This window comes from Excalfactoria chinensis, chromosome Z, assembly GCF_039878825.1.
Source record: "Excalfactoria chinensis isolate bCotChi1 chromosome Z, bCotChi1.hap2, whole genome shotgun sequence".
NCBI lineage: Eukaryota > Metazoa > Chordata > Aves > Galliformes > Phasianidae > Excalfactoria > Excalfactoria chinensis.
The window spans coordinates 10,231,994-10,254,393 of record NC_092857.1 but is presented as its reverse complement, the minus strand read 5'-3'; the positions used below and the strand labels follow the sequence as shown (position 1 = coordinate 10,254,393).

The 22,400-nt window shown below is 39.9% G+C and overlaps 1 protein-coding gene across 7 annotated transcripts in view; it reads right to left on the bottom strand.

Annotated features, from left to right (window-relative positions):
* The window catches only part of RAI14 (retinoic acid induced 14), a 92,649-nt gene that overhangs the window by 8,875 nt on the left and 61,374 nt on the right, over nucleotides 1–22,400 (bottom strand). For all 7 annotated transcript variants that reach the window (XM_072359891.1, XM_072359895.1, XM_072359896.1 and 4 more), the window contains 7 exons: nucleotides 11,335–11,423; nucleotides 9,668–9,732; nucleotides 7,175–7,232; nucleotides 6,430–6,500; nucleotides 5,081–5,187; nucleotides 2,735–2,913; nucleotides 980–1,008 (listed from right to left, as the gene is read on the bottom strand). In XM_072359891.1, the coding sequence (XP_072215992.1) occupies nucleotides 980–1,008; nucleotides 2,735–2,913; nucleotides 5,081–5,187; nucleotides 6,430–6,500; nucleotides 7,175–7,232; nucleotides 9,668–9,732; nucleotides 11,335–11,423 (598 nt within the window). The remainder of the gene's footprint in view (nucleotides 1–979; nucleotides 1,009–2,734; nucleotides 2,914–5,080; nucleotides 5,188–6,429; nucleotides 6,501–7,174; nucleotides 7,233–9,667; nucleotides 9,733–11,334; nucleotides 11,424–22,400) is intronic.

Below are 22,400 nucleotides of genomic sequence, written 5' to 3'. Positions count from 1 at the left end.
TGAAAGTTCCACCAGCCAGAAAAGGTAAGTTTGTTAGTTTGGTTAGTAAAGTCTGAGCAAGTTGTTTTACAAATAATAATAATAATAATATAATAAAATCCCACATTAATATCAACTTTAGCAGCTCATGCAGTTCCTTTTTCCTCTAGGTAAAGACTATATCATTATTAACACAAAAATATTAAATACACCTGACAATAAGAATGTGTTCCCTTGTAATCCATGCTTCAGTGAAAACAAACAAGATTTAGTGAAAAAGCCAAGGCTGACAACAGGTTTAGCACTAGTGATCTCAGATACTCCTGTAAATTCATTCTTAGTCCAGTCATGCCATTCTTAACAATTACCATCTTCCCTCTCCTTCAGCTTCTGCCTGAGCCCCCTGAAACACTGAACTTCCCCATTCAGAGAAAGAATGAACCAACATATCACATCCTCATGCAATTTCCAGCCGTTGGCAGTTCTACAAGACACCTGAGCTACAAGACACCATGATAATGCATGTAAGAAATGTATTCAACTGTCTAAATCTGCTAAGAGTCTCTAAGATAGGTATCAGTTGTATGATGCAACCAGGGACAGCCTTCAGTTATCTGGTTTGGAAACAAGAGAATTTTCCCTAGATCATTTTCTCTACGGTTTGAAGACACAGAGTTGAAAAGCCAAGATCCCGCCTTACACACGAGAACGGTGGAATATATTCCAGGTACATATGTGCACACACACATGCATTTTCCCTCCCTTCTGTCATTGAGAAGGACAGCTGCTGTTACAAGGCGAATCTAAACCTAAAAATGAATTTCTTGAAACACACTTCTTAAATAAGCAACAAAACCTTTTCAGAGTAGTTACAGAGTAGTCACTGCCAGTACCTCTCACAGTGATATTTACTACTGCTACTAGTCAAGTCAGTTAATATTTTTTCGTAAGTTACAACCCTGTATATCCCAAGCATTTTTAAGTCCAAAAGGATACATACCTGCTTTGCTTTTGTTGGTGATTTTGCATCTGTGAAGCAGAAAAAAGCAGAAGTAAGAACAGCTGCCAAAGTTACATTTCTAAACCATCTTCCAGCTTTGCTTCCCACACCAAAAATCTTGTTTTATCCTGATATACAGATACGGAATTCAAAGGATTGTGGTAATTCTGCTTCTATTACAGTCTCTCACTGTTCTTTACCTCAGCTTCCTACTTCAGAAATCTCTTACAGCTTGACCATAACACCCTTTCTACATTAGTTCCTTCTGAACTCTTTCACCGAGGAACTGAATTTTTCAAATCATAAAGAGGATTGACTTCAAATTCTAAGCAATACCCCACTGTGCTTCACCTCACCTTTATTTTTTTTTCTTCAGAACACCTCTTTCTGCCCTGCCGAACATTTTATCTCATGTTAGATATTAACTGGATGTAGCAAGTGCCACATTTTCCTGGTTTGGGAAGCTTCAGCAAGACCATCATGAAGACAACTTTTGATATTTCTCAAGTGACAGAGTGACAGCACTGGTGGACAGGGGAAAGGCGATGGAGGTCATCTATCTGTACTTCTGCAAAGCCTCTGACATGGTCCCTCGCCACATCCTTCTCTCTAAATTGGAGTGGATTTGAAGGATGGACTGTTTGGTGGATTAGGAATGGGTTGGCTGGATGCAGCCACAGGGTTGTGATTGATGTGTCAGGGTGGAGGCCGGTCATGAGTGGTGTCCCTCAGGGGTTGGTCTTGGGATTGGTGCTCTTCAACATCTTCATCAATGACACAGATGATGGCATCAAGTGCACCCTCAGCAAGTCTGCAGATGACACCAAGCTGAGCGGTGCAGTCGATACACTGGATGGAAGGGAAGCCATCCAGAGGGACCTGGACAGGCTGGAGAAGTGAGTCCATGTGAACCTAATGAGGTTTAACAACACCAAGTGCAAGCTGTTGCACTTGGGCTGGGGCAATCCCAGGTGTTTATACAAACTGGGTGAAGATTTCCTTGAGTGCAGAACTGCGGAGAAGGACTTGGGGGTCCTGGTGGACAAGAAGCTGGACATGAGCCAGCAGTGTGTGCTTGCAGCCCAGAAGGCCAACTGTGCATTAAAAAAGGGGTGGCCAGCAGGGAGAGGGAGGTGATTGTCCCCCTCTACTCAGCTCTTGTGAAGCCCCATCTGCAGTGCTGCGTCCAGGCCTGGGAACCCCAGCACAGGAAGGCCATGGAGCTCTTGGAACAGGTCCATAGGAGGGCCACTAAGATGATCAGAGGGCTGGAGCACCTCTCCTGTGAGGAAAAGTTGAGGGAACTGGGCTTGTTGAGCTTGCAAAAGAGAAGGCTCACTGTGGCCTTCCAATATTTGAAGGGAGCGTATAAACAGGAGGGGAATGGCTGTTTATGAGGGTGGATAGGGGTAGGACGAGGGGGAATGGTTTTAAACTGACACAGGGCAGGTTGAGGTTGGATATTAGGAGGAAGTTTTTCACACAGAGGGTGGTGATGCACTGGAACAGGTTGCCCAAGGAGGCTGTGGATGCCCCATCCCTGGATGTATTCAAGACCAGGCTGGATGTGGCTTTGGGCAGCCTGGTCTGGTGGTTGGTGATCCTGCACATAGCAGGGGGGGCTGAAAGTAGATGATCTTTTTTCAGGCCATTCTATGATTCTATGAAGTTACTTCATGAAGTAAATTTGTTGTTGCTGGGCATACAATTAACCAATTCAAAGTGATAAGCTGCAGTTCAGGATATCTTACATACCCACATCCTGATTTATTTTTGATGACAACAGGTTCTGGATTCCTGTGTTCTCAGAGATCTTGGAGTAATGCAGGGCATTCTGTCCAAACACATCTACTAAACTGGCATCTGCACCTTTCTTAAGGAACACTTCCACCATGTTAAGGCTACCAGCTTCACAAGCCATCATCAAGGCAGTTCTGGACAAAAGAGAAAATGTCAAGAGAAACTTCTGAAGCAGCAGCTTGTTTTTTCAGGAGAAAAATGTAACAGGGATTGTGCAATGAAGACTGAGATTTCATCAGCAAGTGCCTTGAAATATACACGTAACCATCACCTCTCCACATAAACACTCTCCTGCCCTTCCTTCCCCTTCCTCACATATCCCAGCTGGTCCTTCTGCAAAAACCTGCTGTGCTTTGCACATGTTTACAAACATTTTTAAAAATGGGTTTCTGAGGCTAAGAGTTGGCTGCAGAATAAAGTCAGATTATCAGATTTCACTGTCTTGCTCCAATTACAACACAAAAGCCTTTATTTCATCAATTCTCTCCTTTTCACATGTTGCTTTTAGGCAAAATAGAGAGGTATTACTCCAGAAGCCAAACCAATTTCACCAGACTCTTAACTGAGACTGTGAAGTGAGTTTCACCTTAAGTCTTGCCCTGTTTTTTAAGAAAAACAACAAAAAACTTCTTAGAGCACAGCCAGTGCCCTCTCCAACACAGGGCAGCCACACAGCGCCAGATCCTACAGCAGGCATAACATACAGGAATGCTTGCCTAAAAGGCTTTATCTCTTTTCCTCAATGACTTGCGGGGATCATAAGATACATACAGAATAATTGCAGACAGAAAATTCCACTTTCAAACGTGCGCTAATATTGCTTTCCTATCACAGCATAATTCTCCCTTTTTCATGTGAATACATACCTAATAGGCTGGCCAAATTCAGTGGCAAATATATATGAAACTAAAAGTTACTACATGATAACGTTTGCTGGATCTTAAGACAGTCAGTTAAACACACTCTTCGTAACAGTGAGCCCTGACACAGCGATGGCTATTGCAGTACTGTGTAAAAAAGTAACTTGGACAACAGTTCTAAAGGGATAGTTTCAGATTAACAAAATAACCAGGTTAGTCTGGACAAGAGAGGAAATTGATCATTTTCAAACATTTTCCCTTTCCCCTTCCATTAAGAAACCTGATTTTTCATGAAAAATATACGCATTTTTGTGAACAGCAGGTGCCAGAGTAGTCATTCTCCTTGCTGTTAGGAAAGGGGGAATTAAAGTGGTACGTTCCATGTTACATGTTTTGTCTTGCTGTGCACACCGTACTTTGCACTTACCTATAACAGAAAAGCCTTCATCCACTCTAGCTACAAACTGTTAAAGCAGTCTGTTGATTGTATGCAAGCTAGTGAGGGAAAGGTCCCACAGCAGGTAACACCTCAAGTTCAAAGCACCAGTGAGGCCACTCAAACCAGCCAAGAAGACAAAGGGGTTTTCTTTAACCAACTTAAAACAGTGGACTAATAAAACTTTGAACTTGTACCAACTAAGCTAGGCCCAGTCTTATCCTCTCATGTGTTTGTGAAGAACAGTATGGGTACTGTATCACATAATAAGAATAGCTACTACTTGTAGGTGCCAAGTGTTCTCAGCATCCTGCTCTACCTTTTCAGTTTCACCAAATATTTACGGAACTTTGTCAGTATCATCAAAACAAGTGCATTTTTTTTCACAATAAGAATGTTCTAATTTAAAAACAATGTTCTGAAATACCAGAAGTCTATGACATACTATATGTCTATTAATGCAGTAAGTTCCTAAATGGCATATTTTAAGACAGCATCTCCACTATACAGCTTTACTGCATCTTTTCTTGCTGCTGTGGCTGTGTTAGAAATGAGAGCTCCTCATGGATGTCCCTCCCTAGAGTGTATGCTAGAGTGGATGAAGGCATTTCTGTTATAGGTAAGTGCAAATTAACAGTTTAGGATTTAAGTTGGTGAAACTAACTCAGGCTAAGAACAGAGAAAGCAGCATTGAAAACATGGGACACATGCAAAGTGATGCATGGGTAAATGCTATCATTCAAATTCTTGTAGGAATGATTTTAAAATGGGATTTGCTGCTCTGGTAAGCCAAGAAAAAACTTACAGTTCACCTCGTTTTAGAGTTACTGAGTTTCTGTTTTGCTTTTTTCATTGGGCAGAATTCCATAAGCCTTCACAACGTCTAGTACTCATGTTCTATATTACTGGGGACACTATTTCATGTAGTGACTATTTTGGGTAGGGAGCTTCATTTGACAGTCAGCCTCAGGAAAGAATTAACATGGTGATGTTAACCTTCTGTACCTTCCATTTTTATCCCTTGTGTTGATGTCTGCTCCGTGATCCAGAAGGTATTTACAGACTTCTGTATGGCCATTTTGTACTGCAAGCAGCAGAGGTATGTTCCCATCCTAGGAATGCATTTAAAGAAACCATAAACAATAATTTGACAACTTACAAATACAACTCCGAGGTTTAAAGGTCAGATACAAACTTTTCTTCTACACAACACAAACAAGGCATTGTATATTTTTCCTTGTGTATCATAAACGTAGCTGAGTTTATTTAATCTTTTCCTGGCCCATGGGGGATGGATTCACTCAGCAAAACACTGAGAACAGGAATGCTCTTTGCTGTCTGTACTCCCTTTTCTATTTGCTTAATGCTACAACACAGTGATTTTGCTACTGTACAATACGTATGGATATCTCCACAACAAAAGGATAACTTTAACTAAGTACTAGGCCAAACCACGACATTTCACATAATCACAGAACAACTGCAGTTTTGGAAGACATGTTCAGAAAGCATCTGGTGTTTTTTCCTCTTGGTCTTCAGTCCGGTACACTGCTCAGAGACTTGTCCAAGCAGGTTTTAAGCATGTACCAGGACAGAGAAAACATGATGTCCCTCCATCCTATTTCCAGTGCCTCACCACCTGTATGGTAAGAATTATTTTCTTCCTTCACACAGAACTGGAATTTCCCAACTAGCTCCACTGCCCAAACTGTGACCACTGCTTGTCACCATTTCTGAGGTAAATTTGGCTCTATCTTCTTAATGATTACTCATGATGTAGTTGAGGACATAAAAGACTCTCCCACAGCCTTCTCTTCTAATGAACAGAAAACCTTTTTTGTCTTAAAACACATCTGCTGAAATTTCAGGTCTAATCTTTGTCATTGTTGTTCATTTGTCCCAATAAAAGACCAGATCTCCTAGCTCCCTATCCAGACACCTCTTGAACGCTGCCAGGGATGGCAACTCTACCACCTCCCTGGGCAGCCAAACCAGTGCCTGACCACTCTCTGAGAGAAAAAGTTCCTTATTATGTCCAGTCTAAACCTCATCTGATACAACTTGTGGCCATTTCTTCAGGTCCTGTTTGTTGCCTGGGAGAAGAGCCCAAGCCCCTTCTCATCACAATCCAAATTAATTCTAGCTACTTCAAAACTCTTGCAATTTAACTAGCAGCAAACCTTGTCACTCGTGTGTTAAAGTGAAGTGCTGCGCTATGAAAAGCCATGAAAGGAACTTTGTCAGAGAAAGTCAAAATGAAATAGAAGAGCAGTAGTAGTTTCAACTGCAGTACTTGAGCTTGATTGAAGTGGAGGGCAGTAAAAGCTTTGGGAAAAGCACAAAGAGGTACGTACCAAATCTTTGATGTTAATTGGAGATTTGTGTTCGCAGAGAAGTTGAACTGCCTGAAGACAACCACATGTGGCTAAAAGGGGTAAAAAGCATGAAAATGCATTAAACTTTATTTTTTGAAATTGGTGTTCCACGCACACACTTGCAATACTGTAGCATTACAGTGGGGTTCAAGAAAAACAAATTAAACTCTATTTCTCTTCTAAAGAAGGAAAGAAAAACAGGACGAAGAGCAAGCTGTATGCAGAAACAAAACCAACAATTATAGTCCAAGCTAACACGAGAACATATAATCTTTAAACACTGAAATCAGAATCAGCCTTGTCTTACTTTTTAAGCCTTTCCATAGCTCTGCACTTACAAAAGAGTATCTGCTGGCTGCAATTAACTTGAAATATTCAGAGCATTTATCTAAAAGTATCTAGAATTCATCATCTATGAGAATGGATATGCAACAGTCAGATACTCAAAACTTCAATTAATCAATAATATACTAATTTTACAAAAGTAAGTACATTTTAATTGCCAGACTAAAGAGTGAGGGTGTTTCAAAAAGTGTTGATATTAAGTTGGAATTAAAATCAGAAGATTAGTAAAAGAAAGCCAGAGCAAAAATAAAGCCCACTTCAATATAGTTTACCCTTCTGTCTGCTATTTTTCCCATCAGTAAAAAGTTCTACCACGTCAAGAGCTGAGAATATCAAGCATAACAAAACAAACAGTGCATGCTTTCAACACAGAAGTTACCTGCATAATGTAAAGCTGTTTTCCCACAGTTATCAGTGCTGTACACAGAACATTTATACTGTGCAGTTCAGAAAGGAGGAAAAAAAACAAAACATTAGAGAAATGTAAAAAAAAATAAAATAAAATACACATGATGAGGAGAACAGACAGCTGAACATGCCTGGGAATAGTTCTATGAGCTATTGCAGAAAGCTCAGTCCATACAATAGAAATGATGAAAGACACAGCCACCAATCTTGACTGTCCTTTCTTGTTAACAGCTTACACTGAAGTCACAGTAAACATACACAGCGTTAGACACAGATGTACCTAAAGAAAATAGTTTTGGAATGATCCATATTCAAAAACCAACAAGCTAAGAATTTGACTTCCGTGCCTCAGAAAAGCTTCTTATTTTACATTTCACTAAGAGATAGAGCAAACTTATTCTAAGGCAATTAGTCCCAAGTTGTTCCTGTTAAAGCAAGGAACACTTTGTTTTCATTTGTAAGATCTAAAGCATCTACAACCCAGTTACATTTTGTAGTATTTTAAGCCACATGCTACTACTCGTCAAGCTAGGCTTTGAAGCACTAAACATAAAAATACCAAATTACAAATCTTTATCCAGACTTTGGTACAGAAAATTCTAGTTTATGGCAAATGAAGACATCACACTGAAATCATAGATTTCTGAAACCAAATATTATGTATTCTGACTTTCAGGTATAGCATCACCTCCGGTACTTCCCTGACTTCCCAAGTAAACAGTTTCATGTGAATCACCAAATTTTGTATTAAAAAAATTAAGATTCATCCTGTGTAAAACAATTACCTCCACTAAGACAGGACAATTCTTACATGTAGAAAGAGCTTTTATGACAAAGCCAGTCAACAGAAGCAACAAAGCACTCCAAGAGCATGAGAGCATTCTCCAAGAGCACTGGAGAGTACTAACAAAGGGTTTGCACTTACAAACTTGTTTAGAAATGCACTTTATAATAAAATTAACAAAATATCAACAAAATCTCTCCCTGGTTGGAGCTGTCAGGTAAATGGGCAGCAAATATCTGGTACTATATTAAGCACATTTATCCGCTGCATTGATTGTAGGCTGCTGCATGCGATACAATTAATGACAGCTTGATGTCACTGTTTATGCTCTAAATGGGTTTTCTTTAGAATTAGTAGATTTTTCTAATGAAATGCCAAAGCAGAAAATCCCCTTGCTTAATGATAACCTCTTCCAAGTCTGCAAGAACAGCTGAAGTAGTGATGTAAGTAAATATAATGAGTGGGAAACAGTGAAACTGGAATCCATATAGTAAGAGACACTGAGAGAGATAAGTCACAACTGAACGGGAGAGCCCCGAAGCAACCAGAGGAAAACAATTTTGAGGTTGAGATCTGGGATCCAATTTCCTTCTGTACCACTTCATTCAGGCAGTGTTATTTCATAGGCTCATTATTTCATCCAAATTCTTTGTCACAGTCTTACTGATAAATCTACATTCCTAAAGATCTGACCCACTACTCCGATCACCCCTACGACCAGAATTTACCTGTCTTTCTGAAATGGAGTAGAGATGGACATCCCTTCTTGTTTGCTAACACACAACTTCAGCGTTAATGTCAGAAGAATCTTCTCTTCCTCCTCTCTTCCATTTTTCTTGGCTTTTTCTCACCCACTTTTTCCTATGCCCTTCTTAATCTTTCACTGTCCTCTGACTCCTTTCACTGAGGATTTGAATATTTCCATATTTTAGTATCCAAACTACTTTGGTTTCCTTCCCTTTGACTCAACAAATGTTTCCATGGTCAACAATGGTTTATTTTATATTGCACAGGCAGAAAACATTCTGGTAGTTCAATACCAAAGTCTCACTAAAGATGAAGAATTCTTTTTTCCCTGTATCTCTTATATATCACCTACTTTCAACCCACGCAGCCACACAGACTAGAGCTGGCAAATGACAAGCTGCAACCTGCTTCAGATCCTGTCCTTCCTTGTTGGAGCCACTGCACAGGGAAAACTGAAACTGTGGACCACTCAGAGGAGATACCACACTGTTTTATATCATCTACCTACACAGTGCCTAAAATCTATCGATTGTGGGAAAAAAGGACAATGAAACAGGAGTGTGATGCAGACTATGAATATGCCTCCTGATGCTAGGCAGGCAAACAACATAGGCCTTGTAAACTAGAGATGGAAACGTTGTATTTGCAGTTATCTTAAGGCAATGATAAGATAAAGGGACAGCGAGGCTGTCGATGCCCTGTCCCTGGAGGTATTCAAGGCTGAGTTGAATGGTATCCTGGACAACCTGATCTAGTGCTTGATCTAGTGGTTGGCAACCCTGACCGTGGCAGTTGGTTGGAAACAGATTACCTTTGAGGTCCCTTCCATCCCAAGCCATTATACAATTCTATGATTAGCAGGAAATACATCAATATCTAGTGAAGAACCACCAAAGAAAAAAAAAATCAAAATAAGTTTATTTTTTACTTTACCTGAAGTAACCTCTTAATGCAGTCAAGGTGGCTGTTCTTCACTGCAAGATGTAAAGCACTGTGCCCTAAATCAACAGATGCAAAGCAAAGTTAGCATTCAGTCCCTCAGAAACTGGAATAAACTCTTCCATAACAAAGGCAAGATTTTTAATTGACCATCAACACATGAAAAGTATGGACAAATAAAATCCTACATCAAGCAGAAAATAGTTACAACAGACTACTGTTCAGGCAGGGAACAGGATAATCTTAATGCCTACTTTCAGATATCGGAATGACACAAACTATGTGACAGACCCTGCCTCCCTTGTAGAGGTGTCTGCATTACATTTTTATCCCTTGAAATTAAAAAGGAACCCATTTTGAAGAGCAAAATTCACCAGCTACCGCTATGACAAATTTGTATCATCCACAGAATACACACATGTAAAGACTCAGGACATATGACTACTTCATTTTGCATTTAACAGGCTCCTCTTCCTATTAATTTACTTAGCATCTATGAGCTCATATTTAGCAGTGCAATGCAGTGATTTTCTATCAATTTATGATTAAAGATTTCACAATCTACCCTCTAGTTTCTTCTTACATAACTTCTGCAAAATTTCAAAGGCCAAAGGCAGTGGAAGACTAGATTATCTGTACAAGGAAGAAAGAAGGAGTTAAGATTTAGTAATCAGTACAGACAGTAGATCCACTTACGACAGAACCTCACAGTAAATAACGAGACGTTAGCAGAAATGGCATTACCTAAGAAATGTAGGGTTTACACTCTCAGGAGTGAGCAGGCAACCTGCTATTATCCAAGTGACTAATAAATCTTGAGGCAAGATGAAGTACGAATTCCGAATAATAGTCCATGTCAGGTGTGTATATTCTCTTATCATTACATTTAATCTGAATGTTTCTTCCAGTATCACAGACACATTCTCACAGAGGCATACAATTTCTGTTTATGACAAATTCACTCAGGCTGCAAGCAATGGCTAAAACAGACCCAGTGAACCCAACATTTACAGATCACTACAAGATACAGAATACTACACAGAATACTGACACCTCATTTAGGTGATTCTGCTAGACAGGAAACGTTGGGCACAGACACTGAAGTCTATTAAAGAAGAGTTTGCCAATTTCAAATTCAGCTCTCATCATTCTCCTAGCAGATTACTAATTAAGGCACATGACTTTTGAGGGCTGAAGCATCACGCTTGATAGTTCTCAGCTCAGTTTGGCATGTATCAGCAATTTTCACTATGTCACAATCCCGAGGAAACTGCAACTTCAGTACAGTTAAATGGGGTTAATAGCTTGGATACACATAAAAGCTACACACAAGATCTTGATTTAATCTATGCAAAGCCTTAAATGAAATGACCAAAAGGTTCGGAGGGGAGGGGGAAGAGACAAGGGGAATTATAATAATATCAACAGCAATCATTAATAAAATTAACTGTTTTGCAATTACTGGAGTCAGCTATAAATGCTGACATTTATAGTATATGGTCTTAAAATCTGTATTCTACATGAGTAAAGCAAGTATGTCCAAACTGCAAAGGTTACAGTGTGCTGTGAATTGGAGGGAGCAGTGCTGTCAAATTTGCACATCAAGACTTATAGGCAAATGAAGCTTATTGTGTTCTATATGTAGGTTCACAGAGGCATACCTGCACCATCTTGGGCTGTCACATCTGCACCATGTGTCACCATAATCCTGAGGCATTCTGCATGTCCTTTTGTGGCTGCCAGGTGAAATCTGGAAGAGAGTATTTATATGACACTTTTCTGATTCTAAGACCTTCTTTGTCTTTTATTCACAAACCAAGCACTGGCAAGTTCTCCCATTCCTGTCCTTAGGTCTTCTGGCAACCCTCCACTACCTCCCAAGAAGATAATAGCTCTGAAAGTGAGAAGGCACATCAAAAAGCTTTTGTATTCATGTATTTAAATGGGCTGCTGTTTCATTAACCCATGTCAGATACCCCATGTGCATCTATCTACTGAGTTTATAAACCAATATCCTTAGTGATGCAACATATCACCATAGAATGCATGGGCTTGGGAAATTACTAAAGAAAACTGGCTTTGCTCTATGCACTCAGGGCAATCTTAATTTTCCTTTTTCATCAGACAATATTTAACTCCTCTAGGAGTTGATTTGGTTCCTAAATTAAACTAAATCGAGTTCTGCTTCTGAATTGCCCTCTTCAGAGTAAACTTTTCTTCACAACCCTGAGACAGTGAACATGGACGCAACCTGGAGATACCAAAGCTACTGGATATTTGTGAGCCTATACTAAGGATGCATTTTTCAACTTTTGGTTTTGCTTTTCACTTGAATTATCTGCTTGTTGGAACAGCAGAAGTTTGCATGGGTTACAAACCATACCTTGACTGGATGCACTTACAAGCATCAATTGCCAAAGATAAAATTACAGAACAAACCAAAGATGTTACGCTTAATTCAAGCCTTTTTATACTGAGTGTTCATCTTTTGTGATTGTTAGCACCTCCAGATTCATGGCAGCAATCTTATACACGTGCTTCTGGCTTAATTAAGCTGAGAAGCAAATTCAAAGAAGCTTATGGAAATGGAGAAGTCTGTATCCTTCTGACACATGCTGTGCCAAAATAAGTGAGTCAAGCACAGGCAGACTTACTGCTTCCCCACAGTCCTGCTATTATCAGCTTAACATACATTAGGAATAATGCTAAGAAAAAAGAAAAAAACAACAACAAAAAAAAAAAGAACAAAAAAACCCAGTGATAAAACACTCCTAGCAATTACTATTAAACAGTGTATGAAAAGCTAGTACCTTCCTAAGCATGACCCAAATTGAAAAAGCCTGTAATCTTGGGGTGTTTTCTTATATCTTATAAAGGAGAAGTTCATTTTTTAATACCACACATCCCTATGTTAAAAGCTTTTTCCTCCAGAATCTAAAAGGAACCTAACTAATCACACAGATATTTCCATAGCAATTAGGAGTTTATACTTTGGACAACCGTTTCCTTTAAATGCTAAAACTAATACTGAAAGTTTAGCTTGCTAAGTAGAACAACAAGGAATTACAGGCAAGAATGAAATGCGTATTTCTTGCACAAAGTGAACTGCAACACCATTTCTCTAAGCTGTAGACTTTTCTTTGCAGCCCCCCTGAAAAGAAAGCAGAGGAAAAAGACCTACTGACAAGATCCGGCAAAGAGCTGAGAATTAATCAAAACAGGAGAGCTCCAGGCATGAAGTCCTGTACCAAACACAGCTACTACCTCCCTTCCTCCATGGGGTCCCTTCCATCCTACCAGCTGTTGCCTACAAATTCTAGGTAGGCAATGCTTAAAGCTTCAAACTGTTCTCTGGAAATGTAAAAATATTCTGTATGCTCATCCACACACTTACAGCTACCATAAACAAACTGAACAGAAGCATAACTAAATAGTTTGAAAAGCACAACAAGTGCTGCAGCTGGCTGTCCTCTGGTTGTTCAAAAAAAAATTTTATGTTCTTGGTGATCAATGCAGTTGTGTAAACATTCTTCTTCAGAAGATGGGGTTTCTCAGGCTTTAGGAAAATAGCTAGAAGAGGGAGCAAAAAGAGTCTGACGAATTCCAACACCTCTAATTTGGCTGGCACATAATATCCACCAAATACTGAAACAGACTCAGAAACATTTGTGTAGACATGCAATGCAACTGAAATCAATTAAACGCCAGGAACACCGTGATGCATGCACTTTGCTCATTTACACTTGACAATATTCATAGAATAATAAATACCTGAATAATAATAATGTGGCTAAATCTAGGGCATTAAGATTTTACAGAGAGGCTGTGCAGAGTAGTACCAAACGCAACAAGAGTATGCAAAAGCAATAGAAGTTTGATTTAGATAAAATCAGACTGCAAAAAAAGGATAAAAAAAAAAAAAGAAGAAAGCCTTAACCCCTTTCAGGCTATGCAGCTATGAACACATCAATCCCACAAATGCAAATACTTCCTAAGGAAGTTCTCAGCAAGTCAATTACACTTCGTTTCATGCTATCCAAAATTGTACAAGTTAAGAAAAAAATCAAATCAAAAAAGATTGAAGGATTGCTTGTACCAAATTGCTAAGGTGAAGAAACATCACCTAAAAACGATTGGGGTGGGAAGCTTGTTTAATTAACTGCCTCTTTTGCGAACTGAACTGGCTTACTGGCAATCTGTCCTGCTCATGAAAGACAAGAGAGTTACTCCAGACTGGGATGATCCTAGAACAGTCACACGTATGTCAAAGTATATAACAGAGCACTGGATGGACAAAAAGCTCCCCATGAGGAATAATTCTGTTTTATTTTGCAGTTAATACCCTCCTACTTTTTTTTGTTCTTTTCCCATCTGTTTAAAAACAAATAAAACAAAACAAAACAAAACCCAAATCCACCCACCAAAGAAGAAAGGAAAATATAATCAGTAGTGGATACTGGGGACTGCTGTGTATCAAGAGAGGCTCTGGACATGAAGAATCCTGGAGACATTTATTTCAGTGCAGAATAACTCTTTGCAAGCTATATAAGGTCTCCTAAAACACCTGAGGCAAAAGCTGCAGGTTTCCAAACCCTTGAGTTCTCACAATCTAGAAGTGTTGAGCAGTGGTGCATTTTACTTCCATCCTTCATAAATAAACTTCCCCTTGTATGTATGCAAACAACTTTCCTCCCACTTCCTTGTTGTGCAATGACAGGAAAACAAAAACAAACATGTAAGTCTTCATGTGGAGCAAGGGCCACACTGAGGGTTACATTCTCACTCAGCCTAACTCCTCATTCCACTGTAGTTCAGTTTCCCGTTACAAGAACCCTGCTGGTACCACCTCCAGCTACATCTTGGTGCCCTACCCTGAAATGATTTGAGACAGATTTCTTCTACTGCTATAAAGCATCCCGTAGGGCAGGATGGACTTCTACTGTTATCCCCAGAACACTCAATGCAGCAGAGTAGCAGCTACCCTTCCCAGTGGTTTTCTCACTGGATCCACAAATGAGGAAGAATTTAGACCCACCTCACAGCATCTGACTAAGATCATCTGGTTGACACTGCTTTTTTCCCCAGTGGGAATGCACAAGTCCCATAGCTACTCACTTCCGAACAAGACAACATGAAAAATTACATTCCTCAGGAGGAACACAAAGCCCAGTTGGAGTAAATGGGCACAAAGCAACATTTCACAAGATCTGGAGTCAACCAGCTGCAAGACTGTTACCTCCTGCAAGTCCTGTCAGGTGTAATTGTTCCTGATGCTCAAAAAACACATGCGAATACATTGATAGAGAAGTGTTTTTAATGAATGCTCGGTAACTGAGTGGACCGCTGCATGACACCCCTAGAATAATAGAAAACAACAGATTTATTACATATAGATGTCACTGATGCAACTGTCCTAAATAAGCCAGTCCCACGTTCAGTGCTAAGGATTTTTCTGTGTTTCAGTCATGAAATCAAGCCAGCGAACGAATCAGTCTTGTCAGTCAGTTGGTGACTGACAAGAGTGCAAGAGTTCAGATGTGGCTAAAAGATGGGCATTTCCAGAACTTATTTAATTGCTGTACAGTAACTCAAACAGAAGAGGGCTGTAATTTTTACTAATTACCCCATATAAACTATTTACTTACAAATAATTTCACAAGAGGTAAAATAACAGAATTAATCAAAATTTAGAGGTTAGACTTGTAAAAAATGAGCTAATTGAGCTTGCTGAGGTGTTGTTAGTACCAAGACATGGGTCTGCTGAATCCAGATTCTCTGCTTAACCATCTACATAGCTACATTCCGCAAAACTGAGCACAATCCTCTAACTGAATGTTATTTTGACAGCTGGCTTAAAACAATTGGGTGGTCCATATAACTAGGGAAAATACCACAAAAGTACAGTAGAACATGATAAAACAAGAAAAAATAAAGCCTCAAATTAAGACTGTAACCTTCTAGCACAAGGAAGTTTTCATTTGTTTAAAGAAAAGCAAAATCAGAAGAGCAGAAAAAATATATCCTATTGGGTGCTGCAGTTCTGTATGGCAGCAGCATGCTTCAGGGCTGCTCTGGAGCAGAACCAGCACTCTCTGTAACACAGAATTTCTCCAGAGCCTGAAAGCAGTCTAACACACTCTTCATCAAAATCCAAAGAAAATAAAGAAAACGGTTGAATTATGAATGCCAAGTAAACCGAAAATAGCTAATACAATATTATGACAAACAAAGAACAAAGAAGAAAGTAAAACACATATGCAAGCATACAATGCTATTGTTCTCTAGTATTTTAATCTGAGTGCTCTGAATATATTTTAAGTGCAAGAATGTTTGAAATATGCTATGAACTCAAACTCGCTCACTGTCAAGGTTTATTTTGAGTAAAAACATCCCTCCCCAACGCAGTTCATCCTTCTTCATTTTCTATATCGCACGTCAAATCTTTATTGACTTTCATGAAATCTGGCTTGTCTGCCAACAGTTCGATGATTTACAGTTTCCCAGCAGACCAATACCTTCATACAAACAAACGAGACTGATAAAGACACAGAGCTGCTCAGAGTATTTGCAATGACAACTAAAAAAATATGGAAATAGAAAACTTTCAACCCTGGCTGCTATCAGATGAGACAGCCAAGTGATTTGCCAGATACCTCAGTCTGGAAGAGACCATTGGTAATCTGGCTCATTTTGTAGATTGTGTATTCATCTACACCTTGCTTAAAATGCCTGTGATTCTCACAGCCAGAATTATTCCTCAAAGCCCCAGTTTCTTCCTTCAACAAAAACTGTACCAGTAAATGTATTAAATGTTATCTGTATTTTGACTGTTTTCTACCACAGGCCAAGTGGCAGAAGTACTAGAAGGTGTACCCAGTACACATGGGTGAGAAAGAGCAGTAAATAAAATGAGATCAGCATATTCTGTGCACAAATGAGAGGAATATAGCAAACATGGTCTCTTTTGGCATGTAATACATTACCAGTCATTAGTGAATAAAGTTTATTTTTCTGTGAATGATTTGGGATTTTATCAACAACAACAACAAAAATCTGTTATGAAATTAATCCTTTTAAACCTAACAAAAAAAACATTCAACATTCATGAACCTAATTCCGAGTAAAGTGAGTAAACTCAGATTTTAAGAATGGGAATGGCCCAGGACAATCCCTGAACAGACGGTATTTTTATGCCTTCCTCTGTCAACCAAGACAGGGCACTCAGCAAAGCAGCAGTAATGCTTTGGTCCAGCAAGGATTATGCTTCCATGGCTAGCACCTACTGATCCAGCTGCCTGGTTCTGCTTCTTGCTTGCATCTGCACAGGTAGGGAGGTACCCACATGGGTGGGATAGAAGGAACAAACCCAGCTAAAAACAAAGCTGCTTTCCACAGCTTTATCACAGTCACATGTGCATGCACACTGTTGGTACAAATTAAGTGACAGGAGCATGAAAGCATCATCTCAGTGAAGTGTAAGGTGATGCAGAATTTCACCTTAAGCCTAAAAACCAAAATTAAATACTGAACATTCACCTGTGAAAGTTGGCAAATCTTTATCATTCCCTGTCTACCAAGTGACAAATCACTTGAGACACTTAGGTCTTATAAACACTCAGGGATTCTACTACAAAGGAAATATTGCTAAAGGTCAGTATTGGCAAGATTGTCAGTACCAAATGTGTTAGCAGTCTTTGACTTGGGAACAAAAGCAGCCTTGCCTCTTAACAAATAGTTTTCACTTCTATGCTTACTACGTAGGCATGAAAGCAGCAGAGTCGACTGCACCAGAAGGACCAAATGAAGCTATGTCTGTTCCACAGCTGCTCTTAGTCCCTTTAGCTGCACTGTCCTCCAGCTTTGAAATGTTTTGGGGAATTGACTTTTTGAGTCACTCCTAAGTGAGAATAAAGATGTGGGAACATTGGCAGTCCCAAACAGAAAGAGCACAGTGGAACCAGCTTCAGGATGAAAACCAAATCAAATCTGAGAAAGATAAATTGCAGAATACCACCAGATAAATCCTCATGAAGACACATTTCAGTTACTATAGATATTTCTGTACTACAGACACAAAGTGCCAATGGATAGTGCAACAAACCCATTCCGATGTACAGCAAACCAGAGATTGCCTTAAAGGCAAATCAGACATCTACCATCAACTGTTAGTAGTTTGTTTGCTATTTTGTTTTAAATAAATAAAACCCATAGTTTCACAGTGCATCCATTACACCTTCAATCAAGAGTAAATGCAATACATGTGGCTTTTAATTAAGTACAGGCAGTCTGTATCGTGCTCCTGTCAGACATGCACGTAGCCACAGGGGTGCAAAAATCACAACAGGAGAAATGATTACAGTACATACGTTTTGTTTTCAAGATAGAGTTGGCGTCATTAAAAACTCAGAAAAGAAAGTACTATGAGACTTAAAAGACGTTTCAGTAATTAGCTGCTGGTATCTTTTTGAGTGTGGGCAGGTTAGGAATGTAAGAAAGGTGACATTAGCAGGTATGGATTTAGTGTGAGCTGTGGAAGTGTTTCCCTCTGTAGTACCAGTCACTAAAACATAACACAGTGCACACAGAATGTGTCTTTCTATCCTCTATTTAAACATAGCTTCCCCCAGTACACACAAAACCCCTGGGCAAAAAGCATACATGGATCTTCTGTGTTAGCACATACTCTGCAAAAGCTTTCATTAAAAAAAAAAAAAAAAAAAAAAAAAAAAAAAAAGGCAGTTTTCATATAAAGCTTCCAGCTTTTCCTCAAAGTATAAAGAGTCATAAAGAGTCTTGTTTCAATCATACACACCTCATGGTATGGGACATTAAAAAAGGCAAGCCTGCTGAATGGCTATTTTCTTATTAGGAAAGAAGCAATTTTATCATGCAGTAAAGGAGCTGGCAAGCCACAGACCACTGATCTTTGCCTTCAAACTCAACAAAAACATCCACCCACCTGCTATTCAGAGAGATTTCAGAGATCCCCAGAACCTTTATATTTCACATTCTCAGGGCATGTTCCAGCAGTTCCATTTTCATGCGCAGTTTTCTTTGGCAAACTCTATTACCACATTGCCACAAACTCCCTCCTCAAATCTGAAGCATAAAGATTCCTCTCCCATGTGCCCTTAACTGTAAATAAAAGTACTCACAATTCAAATTTGTGTTTCCTTTAGAGTATCCTTCTTCAGAGGCCCTCAAAAACAAACACCAGCACACTGCAGAGATTCTGCCAATGGCCAGCTTCATTGTACCCGCAGGTGTTGACAGAAAATCTGAAGCTTTGAAATGCTACTTTTATTTCTGCTGTTTCAGGATACAAAGATTGACAACATGAAGGAAACTGTGAAGTTGCAGAAAAGCTTAAAAGGCTTAGAAACGAGAGCAGCATTGCCTGTGCCAAAAAAGCCAAGGTTAGAGCAGAACAGAATAGTTCATTTGGAAGAGATCTACAAAGATAACTAAGTCCAACCACTTGACTACTCCAGGGCTTAACTAAAAGCTAAAGCATATTATTGAAGGCATTATCCAAACACCTCTTGAGCACTGACAAGTTGTGGACATCAATTACTTCTCTAGGAAGCCTGTTATGAGCGTTTGGACTCCTTCACAGTAGAAACGTCTTTACTACTACATACTAAAGTACTAGAAACGTACTTTCCTACTGAGCCTCTCCCAGCACAGCTTTGTGCTGCTCCTGTGCATTCTGACATCAGCTCTCAAGGAGTAGATCCTGTCACCTCCCTTTGTGCTGCTGAGAAGTGAGGTCACCTCTCAGCCTCCTCTTCTGCTGGACAGCCCAAGTGTCCACATCATCTTCTCACAGGACATGCCTTTCAGCCATGTCACCACCTTTGTTGCTCACACCAGTAGCAGCAAAGGACCCTCAGAACACTTTCAAGGACCCTAACATCCTTTTTGCATTGTGGAGCCTAGAACTGCAGACAACACTCAAGGTGAGCCCACTCCAACATAAAACATAACAAAGAATCACCTCTTCTGACTATTAGCTGTGCTGTGTTCAGTGTCCCCTGCAAGGCAGTTTGCCCTCTCGGCTGCCCAGGCACACTGCTGGCTCATGCTGAGCTGCATTCCCCAGCACCCAACACAAGTGCCTTCCGGCTGAGCAGCTCTCCAGCCACTTGTCTCCCACCTGTGCCCGTGCCCAACAATGCTCCACGCCAGGTGCAGCACCCGGCATTTGTTTCTGCTGAACTCCATATTGCTGCTCACTGACCTCTCTGCCTCTCAGCCCTCCAGGCTGTCAGCAGCACCTCTCAGTTCAGTGTCACTGGTAAACATGCTGAGGATGTATTACACTCCTGCATCCAGACCACTGATTAAACACTGAATGGTACTGGTCTGAGAATTGAGCTACAGAGAATATCACTAAAGAGCAGCTACCAGCCAGATGTAGCCCCATTCCCTGACATCACTCAGCGTGGTGTGAACCTGTTTGTCCCCTAGCTGGACAATCAGTCCAGATGGATGCTGTGAGGAATGTTACCAAAGGGCTTCATGAAATCCAAAAAGATTATTTCTACCACCTTTCCTTACTCCAGCAAATGGTGACCCTAGATCGAATTAAGACAGGACTTTCCCCTCATGTACTCATCCTTGACTATGCCTGACAATAGCTTATTTAATTGTTCTTAATAGTACATAGGATAATTTTTCCAGGCACTAAGGGTAGACAAATATGTCTGTAGTTTTCTACATCTTCCTTTGTGCCCTTCCTGTAGATCAGTATAACACTGATAAGATTATAGGGAAACTTCCTACCAATTATTTCTTTAAAACAGATTCCATATCTGAAAAACCAAATTGATGCACAGTTAACTTCTCAATATATACAGTTTCTGGCAAAATATATTCATTAACATATGGTGAAGTCTTTAAAGATGCCAAAAATGTGCCCAGATCACTGCAGCTTCTTCCCTCACTTTAGGTAAAACCAACTACCCATTTTCTGTCCTGGCTTGCAAGGCCAGAAAACAGTTCAAACTTAAAATTAAGCCCAACAAAGAAAGCAATCCTAGCACCTCGATCAATGCCCATCCTCCAACACAGTCTGCTTGGTACTGCTGCCTATGGGCCAGCAAACACGAATAACAACATCTACTACATGAAAAGTCATAAAATTAGAGTTAGGAAATCCCAAAGCATGTTAACATAGCAAGAAGCCAGGAAAGGGCTGGAAAAGGCTGAAAATAACTGGGTAAAAGTTAATCTAAAGAAAATATTTTTGTTGCATGAAAATCCAGCTGGGCTTATGAACTGTACACAGTACTCCAAGAACCAAAGAGCACACATATCCTTATTCGTCATCAGGGATCCTGACTTACAGTAGTTCAAGGTATGCGCTGTTTTTGAAGTTTCTGTTGTTTTTAAACTTCAGGTAGGTTGGACCATTTCAGGCTTGAACTAGGAGAACTATTTGACTTTTTGAATTATTTTAAGTGTATAAATTTACCTTCTCTTAATTCATAGCGAAATTAAAAACCAAGTGCATTAATCCACCAGTAACATCCTTCAGTGACTGATGGTTAAGATGACCTGTCAACATTAGTTCTATAAATTTTTTAAAAGATGATGACAATGTACTAATTTAGCATTTCAGAATAACTATACCAGTAAAGCTTTTAACAAAGACTTCACACATATGGGGTAGAGAACAGTACAGACACGTTCAGCAACGGCCAACTTCAGCACATTCCTTCATTTTCCAGTTAGTGCTTTCTTAACACAACATGCACCTGCACAGTAGGTAAAAACAAGACACAGAATGATATATAAGCCAGACAAGTAGGTGCTTTGAAGCAAAAAAAAAACCTAGCTTTTACATATTACTTTGTTTAAGTTATCTGTTCTCCCTCCCTCCCTGGGCTGGGGCACTTTAAGCTAGTAGAAGCCAGTTAGTGTAATTAAAATCTACATATGCAGCTCATTTGGTTGCATAAGTCTTTGAAAAACACGTTAAACAACTGCAACCCATTACATAGATATAAATCTGAAAAACAACTTCAGCCTTTGCCCTGTCCCCTCCAGCCCTGCAGAGCCTGGTTCTGGCCCATCCCACAAGAAGCATGCTTCCTGTGCTCCCTTGCCAGCTTGGATAAGACAGTGAAAAGAGCAGCCACGGTGTTCACAACACAGAAGCAGCAAGCAGTGTTCTGCCTCCACACGAGCCAAGCAGCAGCTGCTCCAAGCCAGGCACAAAAAGATTCCCAACCATCTAGGCTATGTTCTGATGAAAGCATCTCACAGGCTTCTTGAAAACAGGCCAGGTCTAGTAAAATACTGGGTATTTGGCAACCCTGCAGAAGGACCTGTTTTACAGGGAATTCCATCAGCTGCCTGGTGAAGCAGCATTACAGGTTTGTCCAATCCTACCAGAGAGGGATGGGTGCCTCACAGGGTCTCCGAACACATACATGGAAGCCCTTCAGGAGGAAACCTGATTTCTCCAAGACGACAGATCTACTCATACAGATAATTAAATGCAACCTCTTATTAAGAATAGACATCCTATCAGTCTACGTATAAGAGCAAGTACTATACAGAAGATGCAAGCTAGCTCCTAGAAGAATTTGATTGATTGTTTCCTCCTTGAACTCTAGCTGTCATCTGCAGGAAGTCTTGTCCATATAAGATGCACAAGACCCATGGGATATTTCTCAGTGTTCAAAGCAATTTATTCAAAATAGGGAGTTTGTTTTTCAGA